The 27254-nt window shown below is 48.1% G+C and overlaps 1 protein-coding gene across 1 annotated transcript in view; it reads left to right on the top strand.

Moving 5' to 3' along the window:
* The window catches only part of LOC135056658 (alpha-2-macroglobulin-like), a 256362-nt gene that overhangs the window by 73913 nt on the left and 155195 nt on the right, over positions 1 to 27254 (top strand). Inside the window, exons 12-13 of the mRNA XM_063962104.1 lie at positions 18329 to 18550; positions 22331 to 22403. Coding sequence (XP_063818174.1) covers positions 18329 to 18550; positions 22331 to 22403 — 295 coding nt within the window. The remainder of the gene's footprint in view (positions 1 to 18328; positions 18551 to 22330; positions 22404 to 27254) is intronic.

The following is a 27254-nucleotide window of genomic DNA, read 5'->3' as shown; positions in this document are numbered from 1 at the left end:
GGCTCAAATGGAGACCCTTGCAAGGCCTCCAGAACCACCGGCAAGTTCCAAGGAGCCACAGGCGGGACATAAGGAGGTTGAATCCGCAACACACCCTGAGTGAACGTAAGAATATCAGGTAAGGTCGCAATCTTTCTCTGAAACCAAACAGACAAGGCAGAAATATGAACCTTGATGGAGGCCAGACGAAGGCCCAAGTCCAGGCCTTGTTGTAGAAAGGCCAAAAGTTTGGCCGTACTAAACTTATAAGCGTCATGATTATTAGCAGCAAAGTAAGAATTCCAGACCCTATGATAAATCCGAGCAGAAGCCGGTTTCTGGGCCTTCAACATGGTTTGAATGACTGCCTCAGAAAATCCTTTGGCCCTCAAGACGGAAGCTTCAACATCCACGCCGTCAAAGCCAACCGGGCTAAATCCTGATATACACAGGGGCCCTGAATGAGGAGATCTGGGTGCAGCAGAAGTAGAAGGGGGCGCTCTATCAAGAGACCCTGAAGGTCTGAGAACCAATGCCGTCTGGGCCCCCACGGGAGCGATCAGAAGTAGGATTCCTCCTTCTTGCTTAAACTTCCTTATTACTCTGGGCAGGAGTGACGCTGGAGGGATCACGTATGGCAGCCGAAAGTTCCATGAAATTGCCAGTGCGTCTACGAACACAGCTTCAGGATTCCTTGTCCTTGCTCCAAAGACCGGAACCTTGTGATTGTGTCGAGACGCCATCAGGTCCACATCTGGAAGGCCTCACTTGTCCACAAGGAGTTGAAACACTTCTGGATGAAGGCTCCACTCTCCGTGTACGTCCTGACGACTGAGAAAGTCCACTTCCCAGTTTAGGACCCCCGGAATGAATACTACCGGTATGGCTGGCAGATGGCGTTCCGCCCATTGAAGAATCCTGGATACTTCCCTCATTGCCATGCGGCTTCGAGTGCTGCCTTGATGATTGATGTACGCCACCGTGGTGGCGTTGCCCGACTGTACTTGAACAGGTCTGTTCTGTATTAAATGCTGGGCCAAGTTCTGCGAGTTGAACACCGCCCGCAATTCCAGAATGTTTATTGGGAGGAGAGACTCCTCCCTGGTCCACAGACCCTGAAGGGAGTGTTGCTCCAACACCATGCCCCAACCTCTCAGACTGACATCCGTCATCAGAAGGACCCAGTTGGAGATCCAGAAGGGACGACCCTTGCTCATCGATAGTCCTGCAGCCACCAGAGTAGTGACAGACTGACCTCCGGAGACAAGGAGATCATTTGCGACCTGATCCGGTGAGGCAGGCCATCCCACTTGGTAAGAATCAGTTTCTGTAGAGGGCGGGAATGGAATTGAGCATACTCCACCATGTCGAAAGCTGACACCATGAGACCTAGCACTTGCATTGCCGACTGTATCGACTCTTGTGGACGAGATAGGAAGCATCAAATCCTGTCCTGAAGCTTCAGGACTTTCTCCTGAGACAAGAACAACCGCTGGCTGTGAGTGTCCAACAACGCCCCCAGGTGCACCATGCTCTGAGCAGGGACCAGGGAAGATTTCTTCCAGTTTATGAGCCACCCGTGGGCATGCAGAAACCAGAAAGTCAGATCCAGATGGCGCAGGAGAATTTCTGGTGAATTTGCCAGGATCAACAAATCGTCCAGATACGGCAGGATCCTGACCCCTTGACGCGGAGTACAGCCGTCATTACCACCGTGACCTTGGTGAAGACTTGCGGAGCCGTGGTCAAACCAAAAGGTAATGCTGGAAATTGGTAATGGAGGTTGCCAACCGCAAACCTCAGGTACTGCTGATGCGACATTGCAATGGGAACATGCAGGTAAGCATCCTGTATATCCAGGGAGACCATATAATCCCCAGGTTCCAAGGCCAGAACAATAGAGCGAAGAGTTTCCATACGTAACTTGGAGACCCTCACAAAGTTGTTCAAGGACTTGAGGTTGAGAATGGGCCGAGAGGACCCATTCGGTTTCGGGACTAGGAACAGCGGTGAATAGTGCCCCCTGCCCCTCTGAGCCAGAGGCACCTGTACTACCACTCCTGTGTCCAGGAGGGACTGTACCACAGAATGAAAAGTTTTTGCCTTCACCGGATCCGAAGGGACGTCTGTCAGGCAAAATCGATGAGGGGGACGATTTTTGAAGGATACAGCGTACCCTCGAGTGACGACTTCCCGTACCCAGGCATCTGAAGTGGTCTTCAACCATTCCTGGGTAAACCCTAGAAGTCGGCCCCCAGTACAATATCAGCAGCACAACACCTGACAAGAACCACCTGAGTAGTGTATCGGCACAAACAGAGAGTTCCAGAGGTATATGGTGACTAAAAATCACATAGAAAAATACACAATAAGTATATCTTGTGAAACACCTACTGTACATTAATAATAACCCTGACTCACTTAGCCCCCTCAGGTTACAGAATATATGGATAGCAATCTGAGTGAGATACACAAAATGGAGGTCACACAGCAGTTATATGCACACACACATAGTCACATTGTACAATGCAGAAATTATGACATGCAATAAAACTGCACTGGACTAGCAATACATAGTAATACTAAGTATAGCTACAGTGGGGATTGAAAGTTTGGGCACCCCAGGCAAAAATTCATTTTAATGTGCAAAAAGAAGCCAAGGAAAGATGGAAAAATCTCCAAAAGGCATCAAATTACAGATTAGACATTCTTATAAAATGTCAAAAAAAGTTTGATTTTATTTCCATCATTTACACTTTCAAGAGAACAGAAAACAAAAAATGGCGTCTTAAAAAGTTTGGCCACCCTGCAGAGTTAATACCATGTACTGCCCCCTTTGGCAAGTATCACAGCTTGTAAACGCTTTTTGTAGCCAGCCAAGAGTCTTTCAATTCTTGTTTGAGGTATCTTCGCCCATTCTTCCTTACAAAAGTCTTCCAGTTCTTTGAGATTCCTGGGCTGTCTGTGACGCACTGCTCTTTTAAGGTCTATCCATAGATTTTCAATTATGTTGAGGTCAGGAGATTGTGAAGGCCATGGCAAAACCTTCAGTTTACGCCTCTTGATGTAATCCACCGTGGATTTTGAGGTGTGTTTAGGATCATTATCCATTTGTAGAAGCCAGCTTCTCTTTAACTTCAGCTTTTTCACAGATGGCATCAAGTTAGCGTCCAAAATTTGCTGGAATCTTATTGAATCCATTTTTCCTTCTACTCGTGAAATGTTCCCTGTGCCACTGGCTGCAATACAACCCCAAAGCATGATTGATCCACCCCCATGCTTAACAGTTGGACAGAGGTTCTTTTCATTAAATTCTGTGCCCTTCCTTCTCCAAACGTACCTTTGCTCATTCAGGCCAAAAAGTTCAATTTTAACCTCTTCGGTCCACAGAACTTTATTCCAAAATGCATCAGGCTTGTCTATATGTTCATTTGCAAACTTCAAACGCTGATTTTTGTGGTGAGGACGTAGAAGAGGTTTTCTTCTGATGACTCTTCCATGAAGACCATATTTGTACAATTATCTCTTTATAGTGGAATAGTGTACCACAACTCCAGTGTCTGCCAGATCTTCCTGGAGGGATCGTGCAGTCAAACGTGGATTTTGACTTGCTTTTCTCACAATCCTGCGAGCTGTTCTGTTTTCCAGATCTTGCTTTAACTTCCACTGTTCCTGATGACTTCCATTTCTTAATTACATTCTGAGCAAAGGATATGGGCATCTGATAACGCTTTGCTGTCTTCTTATAGCCTTCTCCTGCTTTGTGAGCGTCAACTATTCTCAGTTTCAGTGTTCTACACAACTGCTTAGAGGAACCCATGGTGCTGATTGTTGGAGCAAGGTCAGATGAGTCTGGGCTTTTAAAACCTTTGAGATTGACATCACCTGGTCTTTCCAGACGATGATTGAGAACAATCCATGACACTGCCAGGTCTCAGCTGTCCAAAGGGGGCTGTACAAGGTATTAACTCTGCAGGGTGGCCAAACTTTTGCAGATGCCATTTTTTGTTTTCTGTTCTTTTGAAAGTGTAAATGATGGAAATAAAATCAAACTTTTTTGACATGTTATAAGAATGTCTAATCTGTAATTTGATGCCTTTTGGAGATTTTTCCATCTTTCCTTGGCTTCTTTTTGCACATTAAAATAAATTTTTGCCTGGGGTGCCCAAACTTTCAATCCCCACTGTATACACTTAATAGATATATCAATGCACAGTAAAGACTGGATGTATATCACAGGGAACTTGTACTAAATAACCCTGACTAAATGCACTGTTTCTTAACTAACAATGTCAGCAGACATGTAGAATACTTAAGTGTCCTGTAAAATTCACAGCGCTGACATTCTCGCGGCTTTACAGAGGAGGATTTGCCCAAACAGTCCCAGGATCACTCAGCTTGTCCTAAAGGCGCCCAAACGCTGACAGGGAGTGAGGGAGAGAGAGATATGCAGCTCCAGGGCGGGAACATTTACTCTAAATGGCGCCCTAGGGCTGGGGGAGGGGCTACAGGTCAAAGCCTTATCCGCTTGCTGGACTTCACCACTAGGTACTGTGGGCTTCATAGCAAATGGTTTTTAGTAAAACCGACCTGTGCCCTTGCCCTGGTGGTCTAGTGGGGTCCCTGTACTGCCAGTGTCCACATCAGTGTGCGCGGCCTTCCTCCCACCCGCCGCGTCAGATTGCGATTTCCAGCGGGTCCCCCTGGGGGACCCTCTTACCTCCTCCCTCAGTGCATCCACGCGATCCTGGAGAGATGCGGTGGGGTATGGGACTGACAGGAGCAAACCGGAGCCTCCGCTGTAAGTACCCGGCAACCAGGGCGCAGGAGTATACAGCGCCGCTGGGGGAGGTGATGGAGCTGCAGCAGGGGATGTCTGACTGACATCTAACACCCACAGTGTCTCTGCTGCAGCCCTTGAAGTCTTCATTTTTCACTTTAAAAAAAGCTCTTCTGAGGGCTGCTGGAGCAGCCCTCCTGTTGTATGCCTGCACTGCATGGCACCAACTACAAAACTGAGCTCCTGTGCACGGAGACAGGGTTATAGAGGAGGCGGCGCTATCAGGGCCGTCTTAACGGCAGTGTAGGCCCCTGGGCACAGCAATGCATTGGGCCCCCTACCCATCCTCCAGCGGTAGGGGTGGGGGGTGCTATCAGCAGCAGCTTTGATGTCCCGTGGGTGGTAGGGGGTGTTCTATCTTCCGCTCAGCATGTTGGACCTGGAGCAGTAATTTCTGCTAATTGCTCCTTTACTGCACAGATGGGGCGGGAGGGAGAACACTAAACTGTAGAAGAGGGCATTGGGCTGAATGAAGGGGCCCCAGTACATGACTTTTGGGGTGGTAGGGGGTGTTTAATACGCAGGGGAGGGGTGGATAGTGGAGTGGGCTTAATATTCTGCATTTTCTGGTGGGAGGGCAGCTTGCTTGACTGCAGATATCTCAAGTTCCTGAAAATATATTTCTCAGTTTTGAATGGGATAAAAAAAACTAGCGAGTCCCACCTTTCAGAAGGTTCTAGGGACTTGGGGATCAGAGGTCAGGAGCCAGAGCAATACTCCAATGAATATATAAAACTGTATACAAGGCGCGTGGAGCTGGAGCAGGGACCAGCTTCTGGAAGGCTGATATCTCTGGTTCTGGGCACAGTAGAGACAAGCTGCCAGCATCCAGCAAAAGGGGAGAGTCCCAGCTTTTGGATTATACCCTCAGAAAAACTCTAAGTCAGACAGAACCTGAGATATCTGGCTGGGAGGAGCAATTAACAGGCTTGGATGGGGACCACTGCTTTCACGTTGGATATCTCCGGTTCCCCAGTGCCGATTTTCAAAAATCTGGTACCCCTGGAAAGAGGGGACCCTCAGCTATCAGCCTAGGGCCCTTATACTCCTGGGGCCCTTGGGCAAGAGCCCATTGAGCCCATACGAAAAGACGGCCCTGGGCGCTATGTATTCTGGGAACAGTCAAAGCTTTTAGCCTGTTAATGCCTCGGATCAAGATCCTACTCTACACCCCAATGTCATTCCCTGTGGAGCCCAGTGTACCCCGCAGCAGAAAAAAAAAGTACTGTACCTGCCAAAAAGGTACAGCTGGAGGGTATGCCACTGCATCTGCATCAAGTCTCTGCGCTGTAGAAAGGAGGGGAAAAATCCTTTTACTGCAGCATCCTATGGGGGTCATTCTGGCCTGATCGCTTGCTGCAGTTCTTCGCAGTGCAGCGATCAGGTCAGAACTGTACATGCGCCAGCGCCGCAGTGCGCCGGCACATGGCTGACAGCCGACGGCTGTCGATGCGTAGCGATCACCTCTGCCTGATTGACAGGCAGAGCCGGTCGCTGGGCGGGAGGGGGCAGCACAGCGGCATTTGCTCGCCATTTTGTGGCCACAGTCCGGCCAACGCAGGCATGGCCGGACCGTGAGGTGGGCGGGCCGCAGCGGCTGTGTGACATCACGTGCAGCCGCTGCGACCCGGGCAGCAATGAGTAACTCCCGGCCAGCCGTAGGAGCTGTGCTGGCTGGCAGTTACTCTTCAAATACAAAAGCATCGCCGCTGTACGATGCTTTTGCACTTGTGCGGGGTGGGGTGGGAGGCCTGACATGCGGGGCGGATTTGCCCTGTGCTGGGCGTCCCCCCGCATGTCATTGTAAGTGATCGTAGCTGTGCTAAATTTAGCACAGCTACGATTAGGTTGGAATGACCCCCTATGTCCTGCTGCCAGTCCGCCTGACCCCTCCGGCATCAACAATCCCCACTCTCTAGTCGCAGCGCACATGGAACAAAAGCTGCTACAGCCACCGGCAAAGATGTGTATGAAAGCGGCGCAGCGGAAGGCTTTCATAACCCTCCCAGTGCCGCATACTCTCTGAGCCCCGGAGCTCCTCTGCGCATGATGTCACAGAAGTGCCTCCCCGCCACAGCTGCGCTCAGATCCCCAGAGGACCTGACTCCGCAACACAGCACCTGGCTGGCCGGCCTGGAAGCCCCGAGATGGCTAATGTAATGGATAGAGTGGATGATATCACGGAAGGCAATGTCTGGAGACTGACACTGTACAGCACTCTCACCTTTTACATTGATTCAGCGAGTCAGTCAGTTCTGCCAGCCAGTCACTATTGTTAGCGCTAGTGTCCCATGGCGCCGCATTACAGAGAAGTATACGCACTAAATAAACTACAGCTCCCAGCAACCCTTAGCGCCGAAGCATTCAAGCGCTAAGGGCTGCTGGGAGCTGTAGTTTATTGAGTGCATTTTATTCCCTGTAATGCGGTGCGTTGGGACACCGGTGCTAACAATAGTGATTGGCTGCTGTGCGAATCCCCGGGAGAGCCACTGCCAAAGGGAGGACCGCAGCCTAGCTGCTTCCAGGAGGAGAAGCAGGAGAAGCATTACCCGCACCTCCCCCTTTTGCAGTACCTCTGGGCCCCATCCGCGGCACCCGCACACACCCCCTCCACCACCCACAGTGGCTCCGGACCCTCTCCCCCACCCGCAGCACCCCTGCACCCACCCCACCCACTGCAACCCCGCACCCGCGGTGTTTCCGGACCCCCACCCGTGGCACCTGCCCCTCCCCCACCACCGCACCAGAACCTCCCCCACCACTCCCACAACCACCCCTCCCCCCGTTAGGGTCTCCTGCCCTGTGCTGCCACGTCGTCATGGCAACCGGGAGACAAGTGCTAGCGGAGTAACCTGAGCGCAGCTGATACTCCGGTTCGGGTCTTTTGCTGTGCAGTGGTTACAGGCTTTGTGCACGGCAGGGGATCCGGTGCTGGTTTTTGTGCTCACAGTCTGTGAGGTCTGAGTGGGGCGTGGACAGCACCTGCTATATAAAGCCTCTTCTCAGGTTAAGCAGATGCTGCTGAATCTTTGTTGGTTAGTCAGTTCCTGAAAGTTAGCCAGTACTGTGTAGCTTTGTATTTGTTTGTTGCTTACTGCAAATAGGCCTTGGGATTTGGTACTACACTCTGCCAATCAAGACCTAGCAGTAAGACTGGAGTCAGTCGTTTAACTTGCTGGGGTTCTTTTGCTACTCTGTGAACATAGCAAGTTTGCGGCTGTATTCTCAGACTTGCCTGCCAAAATCCTTTCTCACTGTGCTAGGTGTTCTGGTGTCAGTTTAGTGGCAGTAAGCTGAACCAGTGCACTGCAAGTGAGGACTAGGATTGTGGAGACTCTCCTTGTGTCTATTATTCCATCTCTGACCAAGGAGTTTACTGCCACACCCGTTGGTAACCCTTTAGGGTTTTGCTGTTGCCCTTAGCAACAGCATTTCGGGTTCTCTACGTATTAAAACACTACATCTCGCTTCTTTCCATCTGAGCACTCCTAATACTAGGGAGACACCCAGTTTCTTAGCCTCTGGGCTTCTCTGTTCACTTTCTGTTTATTTTGTTACCCTATCACCTTCTGTGTACGTAATGTCATATTCCCCAGTCTGTCTGTGAGTTCATTTGTTTTGCATCCCTCTCCGTTCAGACACCAGTACATTCCTGCAGGCACTGGTGTACATAACATATTCAGCAGCCCAATACTCCTGTTGAAATTTTGTGGGAATATGGAGCATACCCCTCAAAATACGTTGCAACAGGTGGTCGATCAGGTGCAGGTCTTGACTCGACAATTTAATGATTTGTCCATTAAAATGCACACCTCCCAGGCCGCTGGCAGAGCTCCCGCAGCAGCAGCACCTTCAGGGGTTAAGGAGCCGAAAGTAAATCTCCCGGATCGTTTTTCTGGAGATCGCTCGTTCTTTTGTTTCAAGGAGAGCTGCAAGCTATATTTCCAGCTTAGGCCTCAGTCTTCTGGGTCAGAGATTCAGCGGGTGGGCATAGTGATTTCCTTGCTACAAGGAGACCCACAGATCTGGGCATATGGGTTGCAGCCTGACTGTCCGTCGCTTAAAAGTGTTGATGCTTTTTTTACGGCACTGGGCATGTTGTATGATGACCCTGACAAGACGGCCTCAGCCGAGGCTCAGATTTCGATCCTTAAGCAAGGGCGAAGGCCAGTTGAGGTTTACTGTACGGAGTTTCGGAGGTTGGCCCATGATACCCAGTGGAATGACCCAGCCCTGAGACACCAGTACCGAAGAGGTATTTCTAACCAGATAAATGACCAACTGGTACAATATCCCTTGCCTGATAGCTTGGATCAGCCCATGCAGTTATCCATCCAGGTGGATAGACGGCTGAGAGAACGTAGGCTTGAAAGGGAGACAGAGGTTTCCTTCTTTCCCAAGGAAACCTCAGACTCTGAGGAATTTTCCGAGGAGCCTATGCAGATTGGGGCTACCCGCCTCTCCTAGCGTGAGAAGACACGGAGGAGACAGCAGGGGTTGTGTTTGTACTGTGGGAATAAAGGTCATGTGGTAGTATCATGCCCAGAAAAGCCGGAAAACTTCAGGGCCTGAGGGTTATGGGAAATATCCTGTCAGGCCAGAAGTCAGAATTTCCCAAGAAGACTTTTATCATTCCGGTGACCTTGAAGATCCTCGGTCAAACTGTCAAGACTGAGGCCTTTGTGGACAGTGGGGCCGACAGGGTTTTTATGGACCGCCAATTCGCCCTGAAACACTCTGTTCCCTTAGTACCCTTGGCATCGGAAATTGAGATCTGTGGGTTAAACGGGGAACCATTATCCCAGGGTAAAATTACCTCTTGCACTAGCCAGATTTCTTTGTTTATTGGAGCCACACACTCTGAAAAATTGTCCTTTTATGTGACTGTCTGTACTTTTGCCCCATTGGTGTTGGGGTTACCCTGGTTAAGGGCCCACAATCCTCAATTTGACTGGGTCTCTGGGGAGATTCTTAGTTGGGGTACTGATTGTTTCAGGAGTTGCTTGAGCCTTCCAGTCAGGCTTTCGCAGCTAAGTTTGCCAGGATTGCCAGGATGTTATGCAGATTTTGCGGACGTGTTCTCCAAAAAAGTTGCAGAGGTACTACCTCCCCATCGCCCCCATGACTGTGCCATTGATTTGTTGCCGAATGCTAAGCTTCCCAAGAGCAGGTTGTACTCCCTGTCACGTCCTGAGACTCAGGCTATGGCAGAGTACATTCAGGAGAACTTGGCTAAGGGATTTATCAGACCTTCACAGTCTCCAGTTGGGTCGGGGTTCTTCTTCGTGGGTAAAAAGGACGGTTCGTTGCGACCCTGCATCGACTTCAGGGAATTGAACCGTATCACGATTAAAAACTCATACCCACTGCCTCTCATTTCGGTCTTGTTTGACCAGCTTCGTACTGCCACCATTTTTTCTAAGATTGACCTACGCGGTGCGTACAATCTAATCCGAATAAGAGAGGGGGATGAATGGAAGACTGCCTTTAATACCCACTCAGGGCATTATGAATATTTGGTGATGCCTTTTGGGCTCTGTAATGCCCCGGCAGTCTTCCAGGATTTCATGAACGATGTGCTCAGGGAATATTTGGATAGATTCTTAGTTGTATACTTAGATGACATCCTAATCTTCTCCCATTCCCTGGAGGAACATCGGAAGCATGTACGCTTAGTCCTCCAGAAACTCAGAGACCACCGGCTTGGGGCGAAGCTGGAGAAGTGTGAATTTGAAGTTCAGCAAATCGCATTTCTAGGATATATTATCTCCCCAGAAGGTTTCCAAATGGAGGGTTCCAAGGTACAGGCAGTCCTGGATTGGGTGCAGCCCACTAGTTTGAAGGCGCTTCAGCGTTTCCTGGGCTTTGCGAATTTTTATAGACGATTTATCGCTGGATTTTCGTCTATAGTGGCGCCCTTGGTGGCACTCACTAAGAAAGGGGTGGATGTTGCTCACTGGTCTTGTGAGGCCAAAGCGGCTTTTGCCCGTCTCAAAAGGGCATTTGTCTCGGCCAAGGTGCTGCGACACCCAGATCCAGAGCGTCCTTTTGTGGTGGAGATGGATGCCTCTGAGATGGGTATTGGGGCAGTGCTCTCTCAGATGGGAGTGTCTGATAATCGCCTTCATCCCTGTGCTTACTTTTCCCGTAAATTTTCGCCTGCCAAGATGAATTATGACGTGGGTAACCGGGAATTGTTGGCTATTAAGGATGCACTCGAGGAGTGGAGACACTGGCTTGAGGGGGCTAAGTTTGTGGTCTCAATTCTCACCGACCATAAGAATTTGGCATATTTAGAGTCAGCGAAGCGTCTCAATGCCAGGCAGGCACGATGGGCTTTGTTTTTTGCTCGCTTTAATTTTTTGATAACATATTGCCCTGGGTCAAAAAACATCAAGGCTGATGCGCTCTCGCTGAGTTTTGCTCCAATCCAGGAGACCACCGAGGAGCCATTGCCCATTGTGTCCCCATCATGTATTAAAGTGCGCATTACCCAGGACCTCTTGTCATTAGTTCTTAGAGCACAGGAGCAGGCTCCTCCAGACCTTCCGGTAGGTCTTTTGTTTGTGCCTCCTAGGTTAAGACAGCGAGTGTTCCTGGAATTCCATGCCAAGAAGTCAGCAGGTCACCCGGGTATTGCCAGAACTCGGGAGTTGCTATCTAGGGCGGTGTGGTGGCCCTTGGTGGCTAAGGATGTGGATCAGTGGGTTCGGGCATGTGACATCTGTGCCCGAAATAAGACTCCTAGAGGGGTTCCTGTTGGCCCATTACATCCACTCTCTATTCCATCTAAGCCATGGACCCACATTTCAATGGATTTTGTGGTGGACTTGCCCAAATCCTCGGGGATGACAGCCATCTGGGTTGTCGTTGACAGGTTTTCGAAGATGGCGCACTTCGTTCCACTGGTTGGGCTGCCATCGGCCAGACGCCTGTCTGAATTATTTATGCTGCATGTTGTGCGCCTCCACGGGTTGCCACTTGATGTGGTCTCTGACCGCGGATCCCAGTTTGTGGCCAAATTCTGGAGGGCATTTTGTTCCAATCTCCAGATTTCTGTCAGCTTGTCGTCAGGCTACCATACGCAGTCTAATGGGCAGACTGAAAGGGTGAACCAGTCCTTGGAGCAGTTCCTCAGGTGTTATGTCTCCAAGTGTCAGACTGACTGGGTTGCTCATCTGTCCATGGCGGAGTTTGCCTATAACAACGCGGCTCACTCTGCTACAGGGATCTCTCCCTTCCTTTGTGTGTATGGGCATCATCCTAAGGCCAATTATTTTGACCCCCTGGACTCCACGCCTGGTGGTTCCTCTGTGGTTTCGGTCCTTAGGGGTATTTGGAGGAAAGTGAAGAAAGCCCTTGTGTCTGTGTCATTAGTGACCAAAAGGGTTTTTGATAAGCGGAAAAGACCCTGCAGCTTCAAATTAGGAGACTTCGTCTGGTTGTCTACCAAGAATTTGAAGTTGAGACAGCCATCTCATAAATTAGGCCCCCGGTTCATCGGCCCTTATAAGATCACTAGGGTTATCAATCCGGTGGCATTTCAGTTAGATCTGCCCCGTTCTTTGGGTATCAATAAAACATTTCATTGTTCCCTTTTAAAACGGGCGATTAGTAATCCTTCTTCCAGTGGAAGACCTTCTCCTCTTCTGATACGTGGCCAGAGGGAGTTTGTTGTTGAAAGGATTCTTGACTCCAAGATGGTTCGGGGTCGGCTGTCATTTTTGGTGCACTGGAAGGGGTATGGCCCGGAGGAGCGGTCGTGGGTGCGCAGTTGTGATATTCATGCCCCCAGACTGATACGCTCTTTCTTCTCGCAGTTCCCCGATAAACCCGGTGGTAGGGGTTCTTTGACCCCTCGTCAGAGGGGGGGTACTGTTAGGGTCTCCTGCCCTGTGCTGCCACGTTGTCGTGGCAACCGGGAGACAAGTGCTAGCGGAGTAACCTGAGCGCAGCTGATACTCCGGTTCGGGTCTTTTGCTGTGCAGTGGTTACAGGCTTTGTGCACGGCAGGGGATCCGGTGCTGGTTTTTGTGCTCACAGTCTGTGAGGTCTGAGTGGGGCGTGGACAGCACCTGCTATATAAAGCCTCTTCTCAGGTTAAGCAGATGCTGCTGAATCTTTGTTGGTTAGTCAGTTCCTGAAAGTTAGCCAGTACTGTGTAGCTTTGTATTTGTTTGTTGCTTACTGCAAATAGGCCTTGGGATTTGGTACTACACTCTGCCAATCCAGACCTAGCAGTAAGACTGGAGTCAGTCGTTTAACTTGCTGGGGTTCTTTTGCTACTCTGTGAACATAGCAAGTTTGCGGCTGTATTCTCAGACTTGCCTGCCAAAATCCTTTCTCACTGTGCAAGGTGTTCTGGTGTCAGTTTAGTGGCAGTAAGCTGAACCAGTGCACTGCAAGTGAGGACTAGGATTGTGGAGACTCTCCTTGTGTCTATTATTCCATCTCTGACCAAGGAGTTTACTGCCACACCCGTTGGTAACCCTTTAGGGTTTTGCTGTTGCCCTTAGCAACAGCATTTCGGGTTCTCTACGTATTAAAACACAACATCTCGCTTCTTTCCATCTGAGCACTCCTAGTACTAGGGAGACACCCAGTTTCTTAGCCTCTGGGCTTCTCTGTTCACTTTGTGTTTATTTTGTTACCCTATCACCTTCTGTGTACGTAATGTCATATTCCCCAGTCTGTCTGTGAGTTCATTTGTTTTGCATCCCTCTCCGTTCAGACACCAGTACATTCCTGCAGGCACTGGAGTGCATAACACCCCCCCCCGCGCGCGCGGCAGTCCCAGCCCCCTTCCCCCATCCGCGTCTCCCCAGCACCCACCACTCCCCCAACCACAGCACCTACTAGGTGATTCATCAGGCCCTGCGTGCGCTATTCACGCCGTTGCAAGGGGCTACGACCCCTTAACCATCGCACGCTCATTGGCCCTCATTACGAATTGTTCGCTCGTTAGTTTTCTTCGCATCGGTGCGATAAGTCGCAAACTGCGCATGCGCAATGTTCGCAGTGCGTCTGCGCCAAGTAAATTTGCTAAAAAGTTTGGTATTTTACTCACGGCTTAACAGAGATATTTCTTTGTTCTGGTGATCGGAGTGAGATTGACAGAAAGTGGGTGTTTCTGGGCGGAAACTGGACGTTTTATGGGTGTGTTTGAAAAAACGCTGCCATTTCTGGGAAAAACGCGGGAGTGGTTGGAGAAACGGAGGAGTGTCTGGGCGAACGCTGGGTGTGTTTGTGACGTCAAACCAGGAACGAAAAGGACTGAACTGATCGCAGTGGCAGACTAAGTCTCGAGCTACTCGGAAACTGCAAAGAAATTTCTAATCGCTATTCTATTCGCAATTATGCGAATCTTTCGTTCGCAATTCTGCAAAGCTAAGATTCACTCCCAGTAGGCGGCGGCTTAGCGTGTGCAAAGCTGCTAAAAGCAGCTAGCGAGCGAACAACTCGGAATGAGGGCCATTGTCTGTGCAATATTTAACCACTCACACAATTATGATTGGAGGTAATACTCCATATAATACAACTATTGCATGCCACAAGAGCGTCCAAGGGTTAAGGGGGCATAGCCCCTCAAGACGGTGTGAAGAGTGCCGGTATGGCGCGATGAAGTGCCTAGTTATATATATATATACTCTGTATAAACTCTGTATATATATATATAGATATATACACTGCTCAAAAAAATAAAGGGAACACTAAAATAACACATCCTAGATCTGAATGAATGAAATATTCTTATTAAATACTTTGTTCTTTACATAGTTGAATGTGCTGACAACAAAATCACACAAAAATGATCAATGGAAATCAAATTTATTAACCCATGGAGGTCTGGATTTGGAGTCACCCTCAAAATTAAAGTGGAAAAACACACTACAGGCTGATCCAACTTTGATGTAATGTCCTTAAAACAAGTCAAAATGAGGCTCAGTAGTGTCTGGGACCTACTCGTGCCTGTATGACCTCCCTACAACGCCTGGGCATGCTCCTGATGAGGTGGTGGATGGTCTCCTGAGGGATCTCCTCCCAGACCTGGACTAAAGCATCCACCAACTCCTGGACAGTCTGTGGTGCAATGTGGCATTGGTGGATGGAGCTAGACATGATGTCCCAGATTTGCTCAATTGGATTCAGATCTGGGGAACGGGCAGGCCAGTCCATAGCATCAATGCCTTTGTCTTGCAGGAACTGCTGACACATTCCAACCACATGAGGTCTAGCATTGTCTTGCATTAGGAGGAACCCAGGGCCAACCGCACCAGCATATGGTCTCACAAGGGGTCTGAGGATCTCATCTCGGTGCCTAATGGCAGTCAGGCTACCTCTGGCGAGCACATGGAGGGCTGTGCGGCCCCCAAAGAAATGCCACCCCACACCATTACTGACCCACTGCTAAACCGGTCATGCTGGAGGATGTTGCAGGCAGCAGAACGTTCTCCTTGGCGTCTCCAGACTCTGTCATGTCTGTCACATGTGCTCAGTGAGAACATGCTTTCATCTGTGAAGAGCACAGGGCGCCAGTGGCGAATTTGCCAATCTTGGTGTTCTCTGGCAAATGCCAAACATTCTGCACGGTGTTGGCCTGTAAGCACAACCCCCACCTGTGGGCGTCGGGCCCTCATACCAGTGTGTTTCTGATTGTTTGAGTAGACACATGTACATTTGTGGCTTGCTGGAGGTCATTTTGCAGGGCTCTGGCAGTGCTCCTCCTGTTCCTCCTTGCACAAAGGCAGAGGTAGCTATCCTGCTGCTGGGTTGTTGCCCTCCTACGGCCTCCTCCACATCTCCTGATGTACTGGCCAATCTCCTGGTAGCGCCTCCATGCTCTGTACACTACGCTGACAGACACAGCAAACCTTCTTGCCACAGCTCGCATTGATGTGCCATCCTGGATGAGCTGCACAACCTGAGCCACTTGTGTGGGTTGTAGGGAGGTCATACAGGCACATGGAGGCCACACACACTACTGAGCCTCATTTTGACTTGTTTTAAGGACATTACATCAAAGTTGGATCAGCCTGTAGTGCAGTTTTTCCACTTTAATTTTGAGGGTGACTCCAAATCCAGACCTCCATGGGTTAATAAATTTGATTTCCGTTGATAATTTTTGTGTGATTTTGTTGTCAGCACATTCAACTATGTAAAGAACAAAGTATTTAATAAGAATATTTCATTCATTCAGATCTAGGATGTGTTATTTTAGTGTTCCCTTTATTTTTTTGAGCAGTGTATATATATATATATATATATATATATAATTTTTTTTGTGCACAAATAAGGCTTGTAGTATCATTTATAGGGGGAGATGTATGAAGCCCTGGAGAGATTTTGGGGTTTTGCCAGTTGCAGCAACCATAAGAGACGATCCCTCTCAATATACAGTACAAATATATAAGCACATCTGTTCTTGCACTTGGCTTGGTGTAGCATATAAAGATAAATCCCCCTATGTGTATTTTGAGTGGGAAATGATGTCTTTATTATTGGCTGCTCATTGCACTCCACCTTCAGATGTGTCCTCATACACCTTTCCTCTAATTATGGTTGGCACATCACAGACCTTGTGTCTTAGACGCAAACAAGCATTTTTTGCATATTGCCATTTGCATCTTATTCACACCACTAATGTGACAAAACCACATGCAGGTGTATACTGACCACTGGGGCTGGCATTATTTATACATCTGTTTGTAACTAAGTCGCAAATCTGTCTACAACAGGTTCCGATGCTAGCGGATGCAGCCAGTCTTCCTGCTATGTTCCACTATGCTTAATTCAGAGGTTCCCAAACATGGTCCTCAAGGCACCTAACGGTCTAGGTTTTAGGTATATCCATGGCTCAGCATGGATGGTTAAATCAACTGACTTAGGTACTAATTAAGTCACCTGTGGCCAAGCATGGATATACTTAAAACCTGGACCGTCAGGGTACCTTGAGGACCGTGCATGAGAACCTCTGACTTAATCTAAGAGTTTATACACGTTATTTAAAATCCTTTGCTACAACAGTAGCAGTTTAGCATTCCTGGTACACTGTGAGTGGCTTTGTATGTGGTTATGATGTGACTAAGATGCAATATCTAAGAAAAAATATGCTTTGCTACCCATGGTGGAGCATCTATTCTAAACAAAACCAAGTGTCTTACACCCCCTTGGGTGCAGGTCTATGAAGGTATGGGAACTGCTCAGAAGGCTGATGTGCAAATGGAGCACTGGTGCCCTGTTCTGAGAACCAGTCTTGAGCACCCACTGGTTGGCAGGAGGGTGAATCTTGCCATCTTGGTGTAGTTTCTATTCAAGAGAACCAAGCACCCATGTTGATCAGTGGTCCTGCTCCACCAGGTAACTTACCATCTGTTAGAGTAACAACATAGGCATAGCTTTAGTGGGTGCAAGGGGTGCCATTGCTATGGGGCCCTGAAGCTTAGTGGGGCCTGGACCCAGGTTATAAAGTTGCATATTAATTTCCTAGATTTGCCTGCTAAGCAATTGGGTCTGATCCACTGCCCAGCCTGAATTGTGTGACATTACATTTTCAGTGAGAGGAGCATGTAGAGCAGGGATGGGGAACCTTCGGCCCTCCAGCTGTTGTTGAACTACACATACCAGCATGCCTTGCTACAGTTTTGCTATTTGGCCATGCTAAAACTGTTGCAGGGCATGCTGGGATGTGTAGTTCAACAACAGCTGGAGAGCCGAAGGTTCCCCATCCCTGATGTAGAGGATGTTATAAAGGTAAGGGGGCACTGTGATGTGGAACATTATGAACTGGAGCCCACTGTAATGTGTCTTAATCTGATCTGTTCATTGTAAAGTGAAGGGCACTATAGTGTTACATAATATGAACTGAAACACTGTAACATGGCATCATTTGAACTAAAGGGCACTCTAATGTATCATTATGATATGTTCATTGTAATGTGGAGGGCACTACAATGTTACATACAGTAATATAAACTGGGACACTGTAATGTAGCATAATTTCAACTGGAGGGCACTCTAATGTGGCACAGTATAAATAGGGGGCACTGTACTGGGCATACTATGAACTGGGGACACTATGTCATAGTGTGAATTGTGGATACTGCGTGGCATAATGTGTACTGGTAGCCCTACAAAGTGACATTAAACTATGTGTAAAATGAAAACTACGGAGCTACGATGGTTTATTAAAGAAACTAGGGCACTACTATGGGTCATAATTTTAACCAGGGCGTAACTATGTTTCAGAAAATGAACTAGGGCACCATTATGGGGCATAAATTAATTACTGCTGCAGAGAGGTGTCTCTCAAGAAGCATTTGGACAGGGGCCCTCAAGTGCACAGTCTGGAACCTTACCCCTTTCCTGTGGGACAGTCCCAGTTTGTTGTCCCTAAATGTATTTGAATAATGTAAGCAAGAATTTATATTGTAAAAAGTGTAATTTACATTACTTTAACTTACCTCACAAAAGGACAGATGATTTAACACCTCTCATATGCTGTGTCCCCAGACAAAGTTTTCATCAGATAAAAATAATGATGATGAAGAAGATAGTTATGAGCAGGCAGTGAAATGGCTAGACCCATTTTACTCTGAGAGTAAAAGTTTTCTGACTGTACAAAGCAATTCAGAGATAATTCCCTGTGACTCCAATATGCCAGTGAGTGTGGAATACGACATCAATAAGAGCGGCCTGGATCCTAAATCTGATCATCTCACCTTCTTCTACTTTGTAAGTATTATTCCTATAGTTTACTCTAATGTGTGAGCTAATTAGGGAGTACATTTAGTATACTTTTTATCAAAAGAAATTGTGATAATTATTAAAGGATCCTTAGAATACTATCCCATTGTCTATTTATATGTATACATACCACACACTTGCGCTTTTGAGCAGCATGGTCTCACAGTGGTTAGCATTTCTGATTCACAGCACTTAGGCCATGAGATTGGTGCTGACTATAAGTATGATGTTAATATGTTCTCCTTATGTTTATGCTTGTGTTCTCCTACAGTCAAACCAACATACTGTACTAGTAGATTAACCTACTGTAATTGTGTGGTTTTGCAGTAAAGAATTTACACCTAGATTTATCATGCCTTGGACAGTCATACATTGCACGGTGATAAAGTGCCAACCAATCAGCTCCTAATTGTCATTTTTTCAAAACATGACAGGAGCTGATTGGTTGGCACTTTATCACTGTGCAATTTATCACTCTCCAAGGCTTGATAAATCTGGGCCATAAACTGAAGCATGGTGCTGCAGCTAAAAAGGGGCTTATTTAAAATTAAGCAAACACATAACTTTATGAACATGTTTTGGCTTCTGACTACTTACAATTGAAGGAAGGGAAGGTTCAGGCTAGCGAAGGCAGAGAACAGTGAGTGCAGACATAAATGCATACACAGATATCTCTGTAAGGCAATCACTTACGAGGCAAAATGTTTTTTTTTTTTTTAAAGAGGTAATCACGTACAAGGTAAAACCTTGCATTGTAAGTGAATGCCCCTTTACAAAAAAGTCAGAGTTCGGCCGGCTTCCCGCCGGGCTGTCGAACTCGGGCATCATTACATCCGGACTCTGGTGTCAACCTATTGACTTTGGACCAATACATTGTTGATCTATCGACCGGATACCCATCATCATCGCATACAGAAATTGTCACCAGACCTCCAGCACACACCTCCTGACAGAGATATCTGTGTATGCATTTATGTCTGCACTCACTGCTCTCTGCCTTCGCTAGCCAGAACCTCCCCTTCCTTCAATTGTAAGTAGTCAGAAGCCAAAAAATGTTCATAAAGTTACGTGTGCACATGTGCAGTGTTACAAGGTGTTTGCTTCATTTTAAATAATCCCCTTTTTATCTGTAGCACCATGTCATTACATCCGGCCCCATATGTATGACATGCATCAGACCGACAGGTACAAAAGGTCAACAGTTGAAAGGTCAGCAGTGCTTAAGGCCAACAAGTTCAAAAAGTTAACATGACAGTGGTCAACACACAAATGGTCGACAAGTGTTTTGGGGGTTTTTCACGTTTTTCCAACATTTGTTTAATTTACCATGCACGTGTGCATCTACTAGTAACCCATGGCTCATGAAGCCATCTTGCCTGATGCATGGTAAGTGAAGAAAGTCCTCAAGGGTACACATTTGTACTGATGATGCTCACATAACATGGAGTATCAAGATTTGGTCTAAAAAAATTAAAATAAAAACACTTGTGTCTACTATTTTTGTTTCGACCTTTGTCATGTCATCCTGTTCACCCTGTTGACATTTTGTTCCTGTCAACCTTTCATCTGTTGACCTTTTGTACCTGTTGACCTAATGCATTTCTACCATATGCTGTCAACCTATTTTGACTGTCTACATAGACATTGTAGATCTATTATACCACACCCATGATAATGAATATCAGCAGCAGTACAGTATGTAGCCTCTACTCTTTGTCTGTTTGCAGATTGAAATCCAGCAAACAGTATGTCAACATGTCATGCATTTGTGTCAGGGGCAGATTGGCCATAGGGTTCACCAGGAACATTCCTGGTAGGCCGAAGAGTCTGTGGGGCCTGTTTTGTGTGTTGTCATGTGTCCCCACCCCCCACATAACAGGCAGCCCACCACACTCGGTACACTGAATTGTCCCCATTCATTCTGATATTCCATCTCTGCAGTACAGCAACTCTGCCATCCAGTGATGCTGCCATGGCTACATAGTATGTTATACCTCTTGTGCTGCTCATGTCGGGCCAATTCTACAAAATTTCTATAGGGCCACTTCTAGATCCCAATACACCCCTGGTCTCAGACACAACTGCAGCAAAAGACACACGGAAGGCCCAATTGTGTACAATCAGTCTCTATAAGTAGGGATCCTGCTTTCCTCAACAGACCCCACCCTCTCATCAGACCGCACCTCCATTAGGGCTGCTTCCATAAATTTATCGGGCGGGTTTTCCATCCCAATCTGCCCCTGATTAGTGTTAAGGTTATATTACAGCAATTAATTACACTAATTATTATCTATCTCTTAGCAACTTCCATTCAGTTTTTAAAGGGATAAATAACCGATGCAAAGGTAATTTATATACATATATTAGAGATGTGTGGGTTCGGTTCACTGAAAACCGAACCCAACTGAATTTGCCATTTCCGAGCCTGGGCTCAGGTTTTCCCGCTGTGCTCAATTTTGAAACGTCATCTTCCCAACATTGGATCTAGCATGTTTGGATTCTATAGATAAATCCTAAAAACAGATAGGATAACGCCATTTATGACTCTTCTTGTTTGCCGTTTCTTGCGTGCATCTTGATGAGCTCCTAAATTATTAAGCAATTCCTGTAAAGTGCTTCATAGTACTGTATGTAGGTATTATATAAAAGAGATATACATTAAGAATGATAAAAGTAACAGACTTGCACTGTACAGTAAATACTGGCTGCTTCTAAGCATGTAGTCTACAAATGCTGGGCAGCAGTATCTTTGCTCTTTAATTTAGATTTCAGTTTGACACGCCCCTCCCAAATCTAAGTCTCCCTGCACATTTTAAACTCTACTGTATATGGGGCTTTGTAGCCGAAGACCAATCAGAATCCCCATGCTAACCCATGTCCACCATTGAAAGTGGGTGTCAGAACTGTACCTTGGATCAAAGAAGAAGGTTGCCTGGTTTGATGAATCCAGGGGCAGATTGGCCATAGTGTTCACAGTGATGATTCCCGGTGGGCTGATGTGCATGTGGGGCCTGTCTTGTCTGTGATGGCTGGTGCTGCCACCATGGTTACACAGTATACCTCTGGTGCTGCCCATGTGATGCTACTTTCTTTTGCACATTGTGGACAACTAGGTATATGTGTGTTTTTGACCCAGGGAAATGATGAGACCAGGATGCACAGTGGGGAGAAAAGAAGATAGTGGAGGAAGTGTAGTGCTTTAGGTCATATGTATGTTAATTTAATTATTACCACCTACAGTATCTAAACACCATTGTGGACCAGTTGCAATCCTTTTATGGCAAGGGCATTCTCCAATGAAAGTGGTTTCTTTATGTTGGATAATATGCCACTCTCATTGTATACCCTCAAACATTTTAATCTCTAGGACCATGTAGTCCTCAATCCGTCCCTGGCAGGTATTGTTCAAAAATGGTAAGAGGAACATTTCAAAGAGTTCAAGCTTTCGCCCTGGCCTCTAAATTCACAAGATCTTAATCTAGTAGAACTTCTGTGGTACTGTATGTGTTGCAACAACAAAACTGATCTGCAGTGGCAGCACCTCACAATTTACAGGGGTTAAAGGATCTGCTGCATCTTGGTAACAGATGCCACTGCACAAATACAAAGATCTTGTAGAGTCCATGCCTCAGCAACAACAGCAAATTAGGCTGGTGTTCATAATGTTTTGGCTCATTAGTAAATAGCCAAGCAACTTCCACTTGTCTACTATTATATTACATTACTTTCCTATTAAGTTTGTATAACTTTCTCTCGTTATTTCCACAGCTGCTGTCTAAAGGTGGAATCAATTCTTACAAAGAACATAAATTAAACCTTAAAGAGCACGTAAATAACCCAAGTGAGTATAATAATCATATAAACACATCATAAATATTGCAGTGCAGTATATTGTATTCTATAGAGCGTTACATAAGACTTAATTTCTCCGTGTCTTTATACCCAGAGTGAAGCAATTTGTAATGGTGAATGTAAAATGAGTAGTCCATGACTGACTGATTATGCAGGTTACTGGTTAGAACAAATCACCACTCAATGGGCCTAATTCATATTATGCAATGGGCGACTATCGCGCAGGAGAGCACTTATCGGCAGACTGCAAATGTGCTGTGATCGCACTGCACATGCGCAAAGGTGCCGCTGCGATCCCGCTCACAATGAGGATTCTATCGCAGAGTGATTTTCAGGAAGTGGCCGTTTGGAGGTGGTAACAGGGAGCTAATGGGGAATGGATGGGAAAACGCAGACATGTCAAGGCCGTTTTCAGGTGTGTATCTGCCGTCAGCTGCGTACAAAAATCATGGTGCCTATGCCGCTACTGCCCTGGCCAATCTGCATTTCGGATACAGCTAATCCCAAACCTCCTTGGGGGGTCCCTGGCAGTGACGTGCGGTGAGGTCAGTGGCTGGGGAGGCACACATGGGATGCGTCTAGTCGGCTGTACATGCAGCTCAATCTGGGTATGTCGCTAGGGATTCCATGCTGCCAAACACATCATAGCCCTGCTCCTCTCTATGCCGCCGCAAGTGTGTGAGTGAGCTCACCAGGTACACACATCGTTTAGTGTGTTCCCGGCTTAATACTAGACTGCAGCCTAACCCTAATTGCAGCCTAATACTAACCCTAACCTAACTTCAGCCTAATCCTAAACCCACCCTAACTGCAGCCTAACCCCAGGGCTGCAACTGGGGGGCACATGACCCATGTGCCAGATTTGACAGGACATAGGGGTCAGATGCAGTGGCAAAGTAATGTGTGTGTCACACCAGACCAAATTGTTGCCTTGCCCCAGGGGTGGCATTCAGTATGCCGGCTGTTGGGATCCCAGCGCGCAGTACACCAGCGCAGGAATCCCGACAGCTGGAGGGAGAATAAATAGCGTGGTGCGCAGAGCGTGCCACCGTGCCTGCAGACCACGCCACCATGCCCGCAGCATGGCGAGCGCAGCGAACCTGCAAGGGACTCATTTGCGCTTGCCCCGCTGCCGGCATGCCATCGGTCGGGATCCTGGCGCCGGCAACACATGCTACATCCTGCCCCAGGCCACCAAAATCTTAGTTTCGGCCTTACTAACCCTAACTGCAGTCTAACCCTAAACACTGCTGATGAAGGGGGGGTGTTTGGAGATGTGAGGGAGAGCAGTACCTGCGTGGGGGATGGGGTGCCACGGATGGGAGGGGTCTGAATGTCACAGATGGGAGCAGTGGCGGAACTAGCGAGCGGTGGGCCCATGTGCGACAAAATGGCTTGGGCCCCCCCCCCCCCACATCCCATCCCAGTCCACCCCCTCACCCCTGGAGAGGATCTGGTGAGAGGGACCTGCTCAGGGAAGTGGATACCTAGCAACAGTGCCGTAACTAGACATTTTAGCACTGTGTGCAAGAAACGGCATCAGAGCCCCACCCCTGCATGGAAAACAGGGGCAGTGCGCGCCGTAGGCGCACGCAAAAATACATAGTGGCGTGGCTTCGTGGGGAAGGGGTGTGGCCACAAAATAATACCAATTCATAAAACGGTGCACAGTAGTCTCCATTATTCAAATTACGCCGCACAGTAGCACCACTACACCAGGTAGACCCTTTTACACCTTACGGCGGACAGATTCCTCTTTTTACACATTATAGCAGACAGCGTCCCTTTTTTACACATTACGGCAGACAGCGTCCCCCTTTTTTACACATAACGGCATACAGCGTGCCCTTTTTACACATTACGGCAGACAGCGTCCCCCTTTTTTACACATAACGGCAGACAGCGTGCCCTTTTTACACATAGCAGCAGACAGCGTGCCCTTTTTACACATAACGGCAGACAGCGTGCCCTTGTTACACATTACGGCAGACAGCGTGCCCTTGTTACACATTACGGCAGACAGCGTGCCCTTGTTACACATTACGGCAGACAGCGTGCCTTTGTTACACATAATGGAGGACAGCGTGCCCTTTTTACACATTACGGCAGACAGCGTGCCCTTGTTACACATTACAGCAAACAGCGTGCCCTTGTTACACATTACGGCAGACAGCGTGCCCTTGTTACACATTACGGCAGACAGCGTGCCCTTGTTACACATTACGGCAGACAGCGTGCCCTTGTTACACATTACGGCAGTCAGCGTGCCCTTGTTACACATTACGGCAGACAGCGTGCCCTTGTTACACATTACGGCAGACAGCATCCCCCTTTTTACACATTACGGCAGGCAGATTCCCCCTTTTTACACATTGCGGCAGGCAGATTCCCCCTTTTTACACATTACGGCAGGCAGATTCCCCCTTTTTACACATTACGGCAGGCAGATTCCCCCTTTTTACACATTACGGCAGGCAGATTCCCCCTTTTTACACATTACGGCAGGCAGATTCCCCCTTTTTACACATTGCGGCAAGAAGATTCCCCATTTTTACACATTGCGGCAGGCAGATTCCCCCTTTTTACACATTGCGGCAGGCAGATTCCCCCTTTTTACACATTGCGGCAGGCAGATTCCCCCTTTTTACACATTACGGCAGGCAGATTCCCCCTTTTTACACATTGCGGCAGGCAGATTCCCCATTTTTACACATTGCGGCAAGCAGATTCCCCCTTTTCACACATTGCGGCAGGCAGATTCCCCCTTTTTACACATTGCGGCAGGCAGATTCCCCCTTTTTACACATTGCGGCAAGAAGATTCCCCATTTTTACACATTGCGGCAAGCAGATTCCCCCTTTTTACACATTGCGGCAGGCAGATTCCCCCTTTTTACACATTGCGGCAGGCAGATTCCCCCTTTTTACACATTGCGGCAGACAGATTCCCCCTTTTTACACATTACGGCAGGCAGATTCCCCCTTTTTACACATTGCGGCAGGCAGATTCCCCCTTTTTACACATTGCGGCAAGCAGATTCCCCATTTTTACACATTGCGGCAAGCAGATTCCCCCTTTTTACACATTGCGGCAGGCAGATTCCCCGTTTTTACACATTGCGGCAGGCAGATTCCCCCTTTTTGCACATTGCGGCAAGCAGATTCCCCCTTTTTACACATTGCGGCAAGCAGATTCCCCCTTTTTACACATTGTGGCAGACAGTCCCCATTTTTAAACATTGCGGCAGGCAGATTCCCCCTTTTTACACATTGCGGCAAGCAGATTCCCCCTTTTTACACATTGTGGCAGACAGTCCCCCTTTTTTGAAGAAAGAAAGAAAGAAAGAAAGAAAGAAAGAAAGAAAGAAAGAAAGAAAGAAAGAAAGAAAGAAAGAAAGAAAGAAAGAAAGAAAGAAAAAAGAATTATACTTACCCTCTCCGCTGGCTCAGGCTCCTCGGTGCAGCTTGACGATTCCCGGGCAGGAGAGAAGGAGGAGGAGGGAGGTGGAGGAGGGAGCCGCAGCAGCGCTGCGTTATTGGTGGAGGCGCTGCTGCCCCTCTGCTTCACTATAGGTTGTTCTCGGAAGACAGCCTATAGTGAAGCAGAGGGGCAGCAGCAGCGCCTCAACCAGTAACAAAGCGCTGCTGCAGCTCCCTCCTCCACTTCCCTCCTCCTCCTTCCCCTGTACCGCTGCTCCTCTTCTCTCTGGGCGGCTGTGCGCTGTGGGCAGCGGCATGTAATGAGTCAGTTTGACTCATTACATGCTTTGGGCCCCTGGACAGAGGCGGGCCCCAGTGCAACGCACTCGTTGCACTGGCGGTAGTTCCGCCTCTGGATGGGAGGGATTTAATAGGTGAGAGAGCAGGAGAACGAACATGTGGGGAGTGCCACGGATGGGGCGCGGGTTGTAGCTGTGAGGAAAGATAAAGCAGGAGATCAATAGCTGTGTGGGGGAGGGGTGTGCTGCAGGGGGGGGGGGTTATTAGGAGCTGTGATGTGACAGAGCAGGAGAGAAAACATGTGTGGGGGAGGAGGGTGCTGCAGGGGGGGTTAGGAGCTGTAATGTGACAGCAGGAGAGAAAACCTGTGTGCGGGGAGGGGGTGTTCCAGGAGTGGGGGTGTTAGGAGCTGTGATGTGACAGGGCAGGAGAGAAAACCTGTGTGGGGGAGGAGGGTGCTGCAGGGGGGGGTTAGGAGATGTGACGTGACAGCAGGAGAGAAAACCTGTGTGGGGGAAGGGGGTGCTGCAGGAGGGGGGGGTGTTAGGAGCGCGAGCGGTGATGTGACAGAGCAGGAGAGAAAACCTGTGTGGGGGATTGGGGGGTCACGGGTGCCGCGAATGGGGGGAAGAGTTAGGAAGTGTGAGGTGTAGCAGGAGAGAGAACTTGAGAGAGAGAAAAGGGGAGCATGTGTTAGGGCTAGCTCAAAGAAACAGCCACTCACCACAGTCTGTCCATTGGAGCTGCTATAGAAGGTCTCTCACACCTTCCAGGATGCTGCGGATCTGCTGTATGTGCGCTGCTGTAGTTCTGTGAACTGAGACAGCACAGCAGCCTATTCTCACAGATTCAGAACCTCCTATTAACTGCAGGCCTGTCAGATAGAATACTGATGGCAGTGTGATCCAGCTGGCCAATCACATCTGCCCCATTTGATGTGTGCTGGAGACACAGCGCTGTCAATGAGGCAGATGTACAGGTGTCTCTTCTCCACATTTTTTTCAATGGCCTTTTTCTGCCCGTGGCTTGGCCTCGCCCCCCGCTTCAGCCAGTTTACTATAGACAGCGGGAGGCACCCACTATCACTGCCTCCCATTAATATTTGGCTGCAGTTTCACAGC

Source organism: Pseudophryne corroboree, chromosome 3 (assembly GCF_028390025.1).
Source record: "Pseudophryne corroboree isolate aPseCor3 chromosome 3, aPseCor3.hap2, whole genome shotgun sequence".
Taxonomy (NCBI): Eukaryota; Metazoa; Chordata; class Amphibia; order Anura; family Myobatrachidae; genus Pseudophryne; species Pseudophryne corroboree.
Note: the sequence above shows the minus strand (reverse complement) of the source record. Positions and strands in the feature narration are given on the sequence as shown.